At 32.3% G+C, this 14,122-nt stretch overlaps 2 protein-coding genes across 2 annotated transcripts; one reads left to right on the top strand and one right to left on the bottom strand.

Moving 5' to 3' along the window:
• On the top strand, nucleotides 5,375-6,606 carry LOC109717988 (homeobox-leucine zipper protein HAT14-like). The gene is made up of 3 exons (XM_020243956.1): nucleotides 5,375-5,725; nucleotides 5,866-5,945; nucleotides 6,375-6,606. Exons 1-3 carry the CDS (start codon nucleotides 5,375-5,377, stop codon nucleotides 6,604-6,606), a joined length of 663 nt encoding a protein of 220 aa, XP_020099545.1.
• LOC109718980 (apoptosis-inducing factor 2-like) lies at nucleotides 9,660-14,079 on the bottom strand. The gene is made up of 4 exons (XM_020245502.1): nucleotides 13,890-14,079; nucleotides 11,374-11,630; nucleotides 10,533-10,984; nucleotides 9,660-10,061 (listed from the first exon to the last, which is right to left on the bottom strand). The coding sequence occupies exons 1-4, from the start codon at nucleotides 14,000-14,002 to the stop codon at nucleotides 9,810-9,812; spliced, it is 1,074 nt and encodes a 357-aa protein (XP_020101091.1). The 5' UTR covers nucleotides 14,003-14,079; the 3' UTR covers nucleotides 9,660-9,809.

Here is a 14,122-nt window from a genome sequence, read left to right as displayed (position 1 = left end):
TCCGTATACAATTGTGAGTGAAAATTTAAATGATCTCACGACTTCGGTGTCGAAACAAATGCTGATGCATGTATTTCATTCGAAGTCACGAGTTCAACCTCCGAGATGCACAAAAACAAACCGTCCCTGTTAAAATACCACCCCTGTGGTTTCGCTCTTTCCTATTTTAGTACCATGTGGTTTAAAGTGTATCAAATTAGTATCCTGTTATTTTATTTTTTTCTTTTTATTATCAATTCCACTAATTTTTTTTTTCTATAATTTGTGACAAAGTTAAAACTAAAAGGAACTAAAATGAATATTCAATAAACCTAGGTGGAGTATCTGAAGTTTTTTGTATTTAATTTAATGAAATATTAACAGAGATGCTGATGAAAAGAGAAAAATGAAATCACAGGGCACTAAATTTATACACTTTAAATCACAGGATACTAAAGTGAGAAAGTGCGAAACCACGTGAATGATATTTGAAGTTTACCCTTTTAAATATTTTATAACCTTCAAAATATGAAAGTGGGTGTGCTTCGACACAACAACCCCAAATAAGATCTTTATACGATAGTACTTAATGCGACAATGCACTGTATGAAACAACACTATATCCTACATCATGTCCGGTAAGATGCAACCTTTTGTTGTGGCTACTGCTAGTAGAGTATTTCGCAAACAGAAAAATTTAAAACTTCTCATGCATTGTGGGCTACAAAAAAAAGCAGAGATTCAAAATGCACTCGAAAGATATATACTATTGAGCTTTCCCTGAAAAGCTATTAGTACTTCTCTCCAAATAATTTTTTCTCCTATTCAAACAAGTAATGATACGATAACTTTTATATTTCCTAAACTATAAAAGCTTAAAAACTGGTAAACTAATTCTTAATATACTAACTCTACTAACGCTAGGGAGGATCGATCCTAATTTATTATGAGGATTCTAACTCACCAAGAATGTTCCATTATTATCATAATTAAGTTTTTATTCTTTACTAATTTCCTCAACTAGATTCTTAGTTTTTTAGCTTTTGTGGTCTAGGAGATATGAAAGCTATCGTATCATACACATATATATATATATATATATATATATATATATATATATATATATATATATATATATATATATAAGCTCGAAAAGCTCGGATTAAGCTTACTCGGTTCATTATGAGTTCGAGCCGAACTTTACTTAAAGCTCGAAAAAAAAAAGAAGTTCGAATCGAGTAAATTAAAGCTCAGCTCAAGCTCGCTCGGTTTATAGCTCAACTTGCGCTCAGCTTGTGCTCGGCCGAGCGAGTAAACGGCCGGGNACTAGGATTAGTACTTCTCTTCAAATAATTTTTTCTCCTATTCAAACTAGTAATAGCTTTTTCACTAAAAGTCTTTTTGATTTTTGATTTGGGTCTATAAAACATAATTTTATTATCTTGTTATTATTAAAAGCATATGAATTTTTTTTGTTGTTTGACATATATTATATTAATACTCTCATATTTAGAAATTAAAGTACTTCTAAATTAAAAATTCTTACTGTCTCTATTATAAGTGGCAAAGGGCTTGGTGGTTGGTATCTAAGATTCCAAGTTCGAATTCTAATTGATTCACATTTTCACTTAAATTTATTTCTAAAAAAAATAAACTTTAATTGGATATAACTCATATATTGGAATTTTTTATAGTTGAAAAAAAATCAAATTAATTTAGGGGTTTTCTAACTTTTTAAAGTTTGAATTGCGATTTGTAGCTGCGCTAATGCTTGCGAATCAGATAATTATTTTCTATACTGAAAAAAATCCATCCTTAAAGGCTAAAACCAATGGTTCTAACCACATTAACTAGCCATTAGAGAGGCATAAAGAGGACCTCTTAAATCATGCTTAAGAGCTAATTAATCTCAATGAAGATACAAAAAAGAAACTCTTTATGGCCTTTTCATATCCGGATAAAACTTTAATGGAGAGCTCCCCTATGATGTCACAGCCCCGATCTGCTGCTACATATTAGTTTTTCTTCCATACAATCGCTCGCTAGTGTTATTTAATACTAAAAAATCCCAAATAAATTTAAAATTAGAGAGAAACATATTATAATTTTTAGCTAGAGATAAAAGTGACATGTGATAACAGATCGAGCATCCTTAATGGTTATGTAATTGGAGAGCTCCTCACTATTATTTTTTTTCATTTATATCCCTCTTTTTAGGTATATATATATTTAATTTAATTTATATGAAGGGCCGGAATTGAAAGATCATGTTGGTGTGTGGGGCCTACTGAGATGCTATACAACATCCAATGGTTTATTGACACTTGGCATGTTGTCATAGGCTAATTAACTATCTTTGTTTCCTCCCTTTATGAAAGCAATGCTATTTCATTGGCTCCTCATAAGTAGTAAGGGCCTGTTTGGCCTAGCTTCTGAAAAAGTGATTTCTGAAAAAGTGATTTTAGTTTGGAGAAGTGATTTTGCTTAAAAGCTATAGAGCGTTTGGCGGAGTTTAAATAAAAGTGATTTTTTCTGAAGTGATTTTAAAAGGCTGTTTGGCAAATTAAAAATTTTGAAAAGCTGTTTGAAAAGCTATTTAATTTTAAAAATATATTTAATTTTAAACTTTAAAATTTAAAATTTAAATTTAAAATTTAAAGTTTAAAATAATTATGAAATTTAAAATATAAAATTTAAAATTTGAATATTTAAAATATAAAATTTAAAATTTGAAATTTATAATTTGAAAATTAAAATTTATAAATTTATAATTTTAAAATTTAAAATTTATAATTTATAATTCTTGAATAAATGTTTAAAATTTTTAATAAATTCTAAAATCAGATTGTCAAAATTCTGAAATTAAATTTGTAATTTAAAATTTAAAATTTAAAATTTGAATTTAAATTTGAAATTTGAAATTTGAAAATTAAAATTTGAAATTTGAAATTGAATTTTAAAATATAACATTTGAATTTAAAATTTGAAATTTTAAAATCTAAAATTTGAATGAATATGAAATTTGAAATTTAATAATTTGAAATTTGAAATAAAATTTGAAATTTTAAAATCTAAAATTTGAGATTTGACATTTAAAAATTTAAAAATTTATCATTTTCAAATTTTAAAATTTAAAAGTTAAAATTTAAAAATTTTAAAATGAATCTGAAATTAAAAATTTAAAATTTAAAATTTAAAATTTATAAAATTATAAATTAAATTTAAATATAAACAACTAAAATAAAAAGTAAAATTTTGAAAGTTTAAATCCAAATCAAATCATTTTGTGAGAAGGAGCTTTTTTCTGGCTTCTGATTCTGAGGCCTTCAAAAATTAGTTTCTGATTCTAAAAGCAGAATTCAGATTTTAAAAGTGAGTTGCCAACACGCTCTACGTTCGAGTCCGAAAAATCAGTTATTTCAGCCCAAAAGCGCTTTTAAAAGCTAGGCCCCAACCCACCCTAATATAGGTAAAATGCTACTATTTACGTAATTTTGTATTGAGGGTATGTGACTAAAAAAATATATAGTGAATATATATTTCTCTCTTGTTTAGTTAGGTAAAAACATATAAAGATATCGTACTCTATTTTCTGATACTGCCGAGTAGAAATTAATATATTAACAAAATAATTACATATACTACGCAACATAATATCTATTTCAGCAAAGACAAAAAAATATATTGCCCTTGCTTATAATTTGGACGGCATGTAGTGCATTCTATTGTAACATTCCAAAAACAGAGTCTAAATCTAAAACGACAGAAAAATATACTACTCTGTTTCTGATACTTGTCGACTAGAAATTAATATATTAACAAATTTGATTACAATATACGCAACATAATTTTAATTCAAAAAACAAAAAAAATATTGCGCCTTCGCTTTTAATTTGGACCGGCGAATGTAGTGGCATTCTACTATAATTCCAAACAGAGTCTTAAATCTAATACGACAGAAATACTAAATGATGATCGAAGTAATAAAATTGTCGTCTAGATTAATTTAATATTGGCAAGTTGTACCTCTTTTTTTTTTTTCCCTCCTTGGGCTTGTAGATATAAAATGAAATGAAAGTATAGCAATGTGTAATAAACCCAAACCCTAAAAATATTTTTTGTAAATGTTGATGGAATTGAATAGCATTAACGCAAGCCAAACCTAGCAGTAACCCAAAAAGCATTTATCTAATTTCTAGCCTATAAGCAAGTGTTTATATATATATTCGCAGCACGAAATAAGAGCTAAATCACTTGGTTTTATATTATACTTCCGTTGCGTAGAGAGATCAACACATAACTTTTTGATCGGTGAATTGGAAATACAACCAACTGTATTAAAACCAGTGGTGGGGTTATATCAACATGTCAAAATCACTAATAGAGCTAATAACCAAGTTTAAAATGACGAAAATACCACTAACAATGTTTTCCTATACAGCACAATTCCTACAGGTCTTTTATTTTATAATGAAACTATACTAAAAACCTCCACATGTTCTCATGCATTATTATGTCCAACAAAGATGATTGTTTACTCTATTAAGGAACTGTCCAAGAGAATTATAATGCTTCAACTTAAATAGACGCTTCCATACCTTTCCTTCTTGTGTGTGGTGTGTGTGTGTGTGTGTGTGTGTGTGTTGCTTCCTTATACACCACAACACCACCATAGTGTTTTATTCATAGGAGAGTACACACACATCTCTCTCTCTCTCTCTCTCAAGTCTCCTCTCCTCTCTCTCTCTCTCTCTCTCTTTACATAAAAGGCTCTCAAAACACATGGCAATCTTCTCTCTCTCTCGTCCTTCTATCTCTCCTCTGACTCTCTCTCTCTCATTATATAAAACAGCTCTCAATAAACATATGACAATCTCTCTCTCTCTCTCTTAATATGGAAGCTTGCAAATAAACAATGAACAATCTCTCTCTCTCCTCTCTCGATATAAAAAAAAGCTCTCAATAAGCCATACAATCTCTCTCTAGCTTCTCTCTCTTTCTCGGCCAGCGTTTTTGCTCTCTCTCTCTCTCTCTCTCTCTCTCTCTTGTATAAAAGCTCTTAATAACACATGACAATCCCTCTCTCTCTCTCTCTCATATATATATATATATATATATATATATATAAAAGCTCACAATAACACAAAACAAACGCATACTCTTACTCCCAATATTAAAGCACAAAAGAGAAACCCCCTCTTTCCATCTTTTCCCTCCTTTTTATTTCCTGATCCTCTCCTCTCCCTCATATTTATATATATCTATATATAAATACTTTTCCATCTTAACCACCAAATCCATCCATCCATACACACACACACACACACACACACACACACTACTCTTTCCATAGGAACAAATATATACATATATATATATATAAATATACCTTTGCATGGAACATGAAAGGGACTTCACCATGACAATCCTTTGCCTGGGCTTAGGCGGCCAAGATGGCGAGAGTCGGAAACCTAAACGGCGTCGCGAGGTCGACCCGAGGCCGCCCGTCAAGTTCGACGTGTTGTTCCCGTCACAGTCGAACCAGAACAACAAGGACATGATCAACGAATCGGTCGGGAACGAGAACTACGCCTCTCTTTGTAAATCGAGGTCGAGGAGCGTCAACAACGGAGTCGAAAGCGGCGGCGAGGATGGCAACGGATGCACGAGGAAGAAGCTTCGGCTCACGAAAGATCAACTCGCGTTGCTCGAAAGCAGCTTCGTTCAACACAACACCCTTAATTCCGTATGCGAATTTCTCTTCTTCTTCTTCTTCTTCTTCTTTTCTTTTTCTTTTTAAAGCAAATATCGCAACGTTTTCGTTCATGTTTTACATATATTCATCAACTTTTGCTAACACATTTTGCTTCTTCTTTTTTTTGATAGAGCATGAAGCAAGAACTAGCCCACAAGTTAAACCTAAGTCCGCGACAAGTCGAAGTGTGGTTCCAAAATAGAAGAGCTAGGTATATATACATATAAAGCTTTTCTTATATATATTTAACGACACTTAAAAGCGTCGTAATATAATCTAGCGTCATATTTGAAAACATCGGTTAAGTATCAGCAAATGAAGAGTCGCTGCACATATACCGACGTTTATGCCAAGCGTCGGTAAAATATATTCTGGCATTTTAAAGCGTCGGGTTTTTTCAAAATTCTGACGCTTTACACTAATAGTAAAGTTCATCATTTAATAAATTGGTTTGATACAGTAGAGGGTAAATATGACAACGCCTTTTAAAGCGCCAGTATTTACTATATATATTACAGGGACGTTATCTAAAAAGCGTATTTATATTGAGATTTTCTTATAGTTTATATTGGAACATGTTTGATTTGATTTGATTTGATTTGATTTTTTTTTTTTTTTTTTGTGTGTGTGTGATATGTAGGAGTAAGTTGAAGCAAAATGAGGTGAACTATGAGATGCTAAAGAAGTGCTGTGAGAGGCTAAGTGAGGAGAACCAAAAGTTGAAGGAGAAGTTAGAGGAACTGAGATTAATGAGGCTCAAATTACCATTTTATGTACAACAATATCAAAATGAGCACACACTTATCATGTGCCCTTCTTGTAAGCTCAAGGGAGAAGATGATGCTTTGGCTTCTGTGAAAATAAGCCAGTAGGTAAATTAATTAATAAGCTGCAAAAAAAAAAAGGGGCTTTTGGACACTTGATGAGAATAATAATTCATAATTGAGAAGTAGCTCTACTAAGGACTAGTTGAGATGTATAATATATGCCATTTTCTTTTTTTAATAGAAAATTACTTTGCAAGTTTCTGTTTTTTCTAATTAATGTTAAGATCAGATAGGTTGATTTTCTTTTTTTAAATCAAGTGATTCTAGTGATTAATTAGATTGGAGATTTTAGTAAATTCATCATCAATTTCATCAAATTTCTATATTTTCCATTTTCTAGACAAAAAAATAAATTTAAAAAGACTTTTTCATGAATCTTAAAAAAATTTAAAAAATTTATTTTTTTTGAAAATCAAATGAACGAAAAATATTTTTCAGCCAGAAAACTATTTACACCCTTATAGACAAAAGTCATCATAAATGGCTCTTGTATGTGGATTAATGAAGATAAAATTATAATTATAACAGTTCAGGAAATTGAATCTAATTAATGCAATAAAGAGAATTTAATTCATAATTAGCACATGTAGGATAATAATAATAATAATAATAACAATAACTACAAGGATATAGGAAGCTTCCTATTTATAAACTAGCATATATACACATCAGAAACTGTCATGGTATAAACTTTTCAGTTTATTTATTTTAATAATTTGTCACATCTTGGTTGATCAGGATAATATGCATGGGTTTCTGAGAAACTCATAAATAAATGGGAAACTTTAAATACCCCCGTGGTTTCGCACTTTCTGGCTTTAGTACCCTGTGGTTTCAAATGTATCAAGTTAGTACTCTGTGGTTTCGCACTTTCTCACTTTAGTACCCTGTGGTTTCAAGTGTATCAAGTTAGTACCCTGTGGTTTCGCACTTTCTCACTTTAGTAACCTGTGGTTTAATATTTCGTTAAAATATATACTCCGAAATGAATAATAAAAAGACAAAATTGAAACCACATGGTACTAACTTGATACACTTGAAACCACAGGGTATTACAGCCAGAAAGTGCGAAACCACAAGGTACTAACTTGATACACTTTAAACCACAAGATACTAAAGCGAGAAAGTGCGAAAATACAGGGGGGTATTTGAAGTTTCCCCTAAATAAATAAATAAATAGCTAGTTAGAAAAGCAGTAGCCAAGCATTTGATCAATAAAAAAATAAAATAAAAAATATAATACGATAATTTTCATTGCTTCTTCAAACAGCTCTAGCTATACCGTAACCAAACCAAATATCTATAATGATTAATACATATATCTAATGTTTAAAAAAATAACAGTTATGAAAAATGAGCTTTATTTGGCGCAAATATTGCTTTACTTCAATCCTACTTGAACTTTCCACGAGTTTTTATTTTGGTTCTCAAACTTTTAATCGCAATGTTACTGGTTACTAAACTCACGAAACAGTGTCACACTTTAGTCCTTGCATATATTTACTATTAGAGGATAAATTATTACATACACCGATTGCATTTGTATATCTATATAACATGCATTTGTCGACAATTTTTTTCATCCTATATTTCAATCTAGCGGTCCATGGAGTACAATTTTTTTTTCTCTATATTTAAAAATTGAATCTCTGAAGTGAAAGTATGAAATTGATAAAAAGACATTGAATTCATGATGTACAAATAAACAGATAAATTAGATGAGAAACAACAGGTTTTAATGCAAGGACCAAAATGAAACGCTTTTGAAAGTGTAGGGACTAGACTGAATCCTTATCAAAAGTTTGGGACCAAAATGGAACTTCGCTCAAAGCTCAGGGACTAATAGTGCAATTTACTCATAGACGAGGAAAGGAAATGTCCTTATTCTTTGACTAAAATACAAAAAACACCCCTATCAATATCCGTTTTCACTTTTCCCCCCGACTTTCAAAAATCTAAATTTTAACCCCTCGAAAATTTAAAGGGAAAACTTCAAAAAACCCCCCTGTGGTTTCGTAGTTTTTCACTTTGCTCCCATGTGGTTTAAAATATATCAAATTGCCCTCCTGTGGTTTCGTTTTTTTCTTTTCGGTAGCTTTTTCGTTAATATTTCATTAAATTATATACAAAAAACTTCAGATACCCATCTAGATTTATCAAATATTCACTTTAGTACCCTTTATGTTAACTTTATCACTGATTTAAGAAAAAAAATAATGAAATTGATAAGAAAAAGAGAAAAAAGAAACCACAGGGGGACAAATTGATACATTTTAAACCACAGGGGGGCAAAGTGAGAAACTACAAAACCACGAGGGGTTTTTGAAGTTTTCCCACATTTAAATTGATGCGTTTAGTCACGATTCCATCCCTATTCAATCCTTTCTTATAATTTATATCAAAAACACCCTTAAATATGACACAAATATATTAAAAATTTATTATTTTTTATATAATAAGTAAGAATAATTTAGTCATATTGCCCACTCAATTAACGCCATAACCCCTAAAAGCGTTTCTAAAATTTTAAGAGGGCAAAATATAAATTTTAAAAATCAGAGAAAAGAAAAAGAAGAAACAAATATTCATAAGAAGATTTTCTCTATTTTAGCCCTATTCCTTTTCTATACAATATTTTTCTTAAATAAACATGAGTTTAAATCTGCAGGACACATCAACAAAAGTGATCAGTGTAATCCTAAATCACAAGCCTCTATTTAATTTTTATTTTGACTAAATTACAAAAAACTTTCCTAAAAATACCCACTTTTTTACTTTCCCTCCTTGACTTTTAAAAATCTACATTTGTCACTTTAAAATTTCAACAACATTTTTAAAGAGGTACAGTATTAATAGAAAGAGCAAAATGACAAAATTGATCTTCTTATACAAAAAATAATTAATATATATATTGAAGAGTATTTTCAGTATAAATTATAAAAAATGAACTAAGCTAAATACAATAACTTAAAATGTTGAGCAGGTGAAATGTAGAATTTTAAAAGTTAAGAAGAAAAGGTGAAAATACAAATACTTATAAAAGGATTTCATGTAATTTAGCCATTTATTTTTTAAATTCCAAGCTATGCATACTCAGGTGATGTACACAACATTTTACTGAAACCAACAAACATGAACAAACAAAATTCAATACAACAACACACCACACACAAGAGGATTTAAACATGTCACACACACACACACACACACACACACACATTCAATAACTTTGTAAGATTCAATAAAAATCACACACCCATAACTTTCCGCGTCTTCCCGACGAACAAGTCGTCGGATTTGATCATGCCGGGCAGGCGCCCGCCCATCGTCAGGAAGGGGAACTGCGCGACCGCGCTCTTCCTTCCCAAGGAAACTATCGCAATCGCCGAGCCGGGCTTGTAAACCGCGAGGTTGCTCTCTTTGCCCCCTTTTATCAATGCTTTCAAGTTCTTCGCAACCAGTGTAGCATGAGCCTGAGCTAGGTATCCTTGTTTAAGTTCCTACAGCAGAAAAAAAAAAACGAAAAAAGAGGAGAAAATTTTAATTATAACTCAAAATTTATCATTGTAGATGAACTTCATGAAATCGACAAGAAAATGAAGTGCATAAAGATGAAAAAGTATTTGTTGCAAATTTAGTAGCTGAAGTTTGGTGCGAATTTTTATTTTGTCCTCAAAGAGTTGCAGAGCCTTCTCAGAAGAGAATTGTGGTGGTAAACTGTTATAGCGAAACTGAAGTCGACGAGGGCACTTTGACGGCAAAATATGAATGCATCGTTTGTTTTTACAGGTTTAGTCAGTACACTTTATGCAATTCTCACCTTAAACTTTGAAGTCAAAGTGCCGATGACTAATCAAAGTCAAACGAATTGAAAGGTTGGGTAGTCGACGCAAAATGGTCCATGGTTCAGATAAGTTCTATACATTTTTACCTTAAACTAAATATAACTTCTTGTTAAAAGCAATACTTACCGGAACATCCGTAATGTCTCCGATCGCGAAAATGTTCTTCCGACCTTTAACTCTCAAGTTCTCGTCGACCATTAACCTTCTATTCTGGTCCAAGCTCTCTTTCAAGATAGTTTCCTCGAGCCATTTCGATCCCAACGGCTTGCCGGCGCAAACAAAGTGGCAGTCGGCTATAATGGTTTTCCCCGCTGATGTCGTGAACTCGGTGTTGTTCTCCGATAAGGAGCTTAGGTCGACTGCTTGCTCCAAAAGCACTTCTACATCCTTCGACTTGAGCCATTTCAGGGCTTTTGCAGAAGCCTTTGGTCCGATGAATTCGAGGAGCCTTGAGCCTCTGTGGACTAGAGTCACCTTCTTTTCTGGGTAGTCGGTTGCGATCTCTCCGGCAAGCTCGACGCCGGTGGGACCGCCTCCCACGATAAGGATTGAGTTTGACGATTCTATCTTCTTGTTATCTGAAAATAGAAAGAATAACAATTTATCCTTATGAAAATTTAATAAGACAATATAGTGTATGTTTAACGAATTCTAAAGAGAAAAATAAAATGAAAAATACAGTTTTCTCAAAATATTTATATATACAAAAAATCAGAAGGTTAGCATAATAACTTTGGCTCAAAATAGATAATGAAGAAATTTTTTTAATAAATAAACTATGAGATAATAATTGGATACTAATTCAAACAATAATAAGATTATTTGCGTACATCTTACCATGCATCGGCAACAGAAAAAGGAAAAAAAAATTAGTGAAAAATCAAGTAGTTGAGCACAAAATGTATTTATGAGAGTGAAAAATCGAATTAAAGTGAATTGAATTAAAAGAAAGATGAATGAAACTCACCTTCTTGAAACTGCTCGAGTCTCTGCTCCGGGCTTCTTGGAAAAGCATAGTCGTGGCCGGTAGCTATAACGAGATAATCATAAGGGAGTATCGTGCCATTTTCAGTTAAAACTTCAGTTTCGTTTATATTGGTCGCGCGCGATGTGATTACTTGTGCGTTAGTAAGGTAGTCGGTGTGCCTTATAAGTGTCTTCTCCGCGAACATCGGCTCCACCATCGATCTCAGCTCGGCCCAGGGAATCTCAAAGTACTCCTTCCTGGTAGAATTTCAGTCTAGTGAGTGAATGAAGACACCATTCATGGTTATAGAATCATAAAATCAATTTTCGCCAAATTAAAAGTTAAAAAAAATGATTGCAGGTGTAATGCTCTCGAGTTTTTCGACTCAAAAGTAAGAAACCAGGCATTTGGTGGACAAAAAGTTTAGTGTTCCAATTTGAGGCTTCTGATTCTTGCTATTGTAGGAAGCACTTGGGACGAGTTAAATCAGAAAGCTATTCTATTAATGCTTCTTCGAATGGCTCTACTGAGACATCCGATTGCGAGAAGACGAAAATTGTGACTACGAATAGGTGTTAAATACACTTCAAATTGGGATTTGGACCTTAGATGCATGCTCTCAGAATATTAAATCCAACATTATAAAATCAATTAATACATGTAGTTTAACAATTCTTCAAACCGAGATAATTGGCCTATTCCGGCATTTCATTTCATCTTTTTACATACCATACTAAAAACACTTTAAAGAAAAGTACTTCAACAAACCAACACATATAACAAGCAACATCAAAATGCTCCTTAATTACCAAACCAATAATAAAATAATCAACCCAATTACTCAGAAATTAAAGTTTCGTGCAATTACATGCAACAAAATATAACCGTAATCACATCACCAGCGTAGTGTTTAAATCCTAATTACGTAATTAGGAACAATGCAGAGACCAACCTAGAGATCGATGTTGGAACAAAACACCATTAAAATGCTTCTTTTACCAAAACTACAACCCAAACACTCAAATATCAAATCTTAACCCAATAACACACAACTAATTCTAACTACAATTACATATCTTGGTTAGTGATTAAGAATCCAAATTAAGATTAGGCAAAAGAAGAGGATCACAATCAAATAATATACTAAAGTTAGCTAATGAAAACAATTAATAAAACAAAACCAAATTGTCACCTTTAACAAAGCAATAACCCCCAAACCAGCCCAAACACATAAGGATCGATCTTAACCCAACTAACTACAACCAATTGTAAACACAATTACATCTCCTAGATAGCGAATAAGAACCCAAAAATAGAACAACCAAGAGATCAATGTTAGAGCAAAACAGCATCAAAATGCCGCCTTCAATAAACCAATTACCACAAACCAAACCAAAAATCTAAAAAATCACAGCTTAACGCAATCACGAAAAACCAATTTTGGTCATTTAAGAATCCAAGTTAAGAAAAAGTCAAATCCCAAAATAGTAACCAACACATATAACAAAACAACATCAAAGCGCCTCTTTCAACAAACCAATCACCACAAAACAACCAAAATATTGAGAAATTAAAGCTTAACCCAAATATACACATCTAATTTTTACCACAATTACATCTCTTAAATAGTGATTAAGAACACAAAAGAACATCAATGTCACACTAAAACAGCATTGAAAATGTCGCCTTTACCAAACCAACCAAATTCCTCCTAACTCAAAGCTTAACCAAATTAAACACAGCTAATACTAATTACAGTTACATCTCCAAAATAGTGATTAAGAACCAAAAAGAACACCCTAGATCCATATTGCAACAAACCAACATCAAACTATCAAAATGCCTCCTTTACCAAACCAATTACCACAAACTTTAAACCTATAACTCAAAAATCAAAGTTTACCTCAACATCACATAGCCAATTCTAACACCAATTACATCTCTTAAATAGTAATTAAGACCCAAAAAGAACAACCTAGAGATCAATGCTACACCAATACAGCATTTATAAAAAAAAAATAATTCTCACCTTTACCAAACCAAGTACCACAAACCAACCCGAACACTCAAAAATTTCTAATCAAACACAACCAATTCTAATTACAATCTCCTAAATAGTGATTAAGAACCCTAAAGAGCACCCTAGATCAATATTAGAACAAAACAACATCAAAAATGCATCCTTTACCAAACCAACCACCACAAACCAACCCAATAACTCAAAAACCAAAGCATCTAACCCCGATTACATCTCTTAAATAACGATTACGACCCAAAAAGAACAAACCTAGAGATCAATGCTACACCAAAACAGCATTAAAAAAGAAAAAACGTCCCCTTTACCAAAGCAACAACCAAAAATGCAACCCAAACACTCAAAAATTTCGAAGCTTAACCCAATCAAACACAACCAATTCCCACCAAAATCACATCCCCTGGGTAGTGATTAACTGATTAAGCAACCCAAATCCAAAAAAAAAAAAGAAAGAGAGAGGGGGGAGGGATTAGTGTCTCACGGATCAACGAGGGTCACATCGGCGTCGTGTTGTAGGGTTTTGGCGAGGAGGGCTCCGGCGACGCCGCCCCCCACCACCACCACCTTGCTCCCCCTACTCTCTCCTCCCTCCATTCTCTCTCTCTCTCTCTCTCTCTCTCTCTAAAATTGGATGCTTTGTACATATACGAAAATGGTGGGTTCGTTCCCTCGTGTATATATATAGATATAGAGAGAGGGGGGTTCGTTCTCTCG

This window comes from Ananas comosus, linkage group 12, assembly GCF_001540865.1.
Source record: "Ananas comosus cultivar F153 linkage group 12, ASM154086v1, whole genome shotgun sequence".
Classification (NCBI taxonomy): domain Eukaryota; kingdom Viridiplantae; phylum Streptophyta; class Magnoliopsida; order Poales; family Bromeliaceae; genus Ananas; species Ananas comosus.
The sequence above is the reverse complement of the archived record's forward strand: the minus strand, read 5'-3'. Positions and strand labels throughout refer to the sequence as shown.

What these genes read in the sequence shown, in the direction of transcription:
- LOC109717988 (XM_020243956.1), top strand. Translation starts at nt 5,375, where the DNA reads ATGGAACATGAAAGGGACTTCACCATGACAATCCTTTGCCTGGGCTTA. An exon ending in AACACAACACCCTTAATTCC is followed by an intron (nt 5,726 to 5,865) that starts GTATGCGAATTT and finishes TTTTTTTGATAG; the next exon opens with AGCATGAAGCAAGAACTAGC. An exon ending in TTCCAAAATAGAAGAGCTAG is followed by an intron (nt 5,946 to 6,374) that starts GTATATATACAT and finishes TGTGATATGTAG; the next exon opens with GAGTAAGTTGAAGCAAAATG.
- LOC109718980 (XM_020245502.1), bottom strand. Translation starts at nt 14,002, where the DNA reads ATGGAGGGAGGAGAGAGTAGGGGGAGCAAGGTGGTGGTGGTGGGGGGC. An exon ending in ACTCGAGCAGTTTCAAGAAG is followed by an intron (nt 10,985 to 11,373) that starts GTGAGTTTCATT and finishes TTCTATTTTCAG; the next exon opens with ATAACAAGAAGATAGAATCG. An exon ending in GAGACATTACGGATGTTCCG is followed by an intron (nt 10,062 to 10,532) that starts GTAAGTATTGCT and finishes TTTCTGCTGTAG; the next exon opens with GAACTTAAACAAGGATACCT.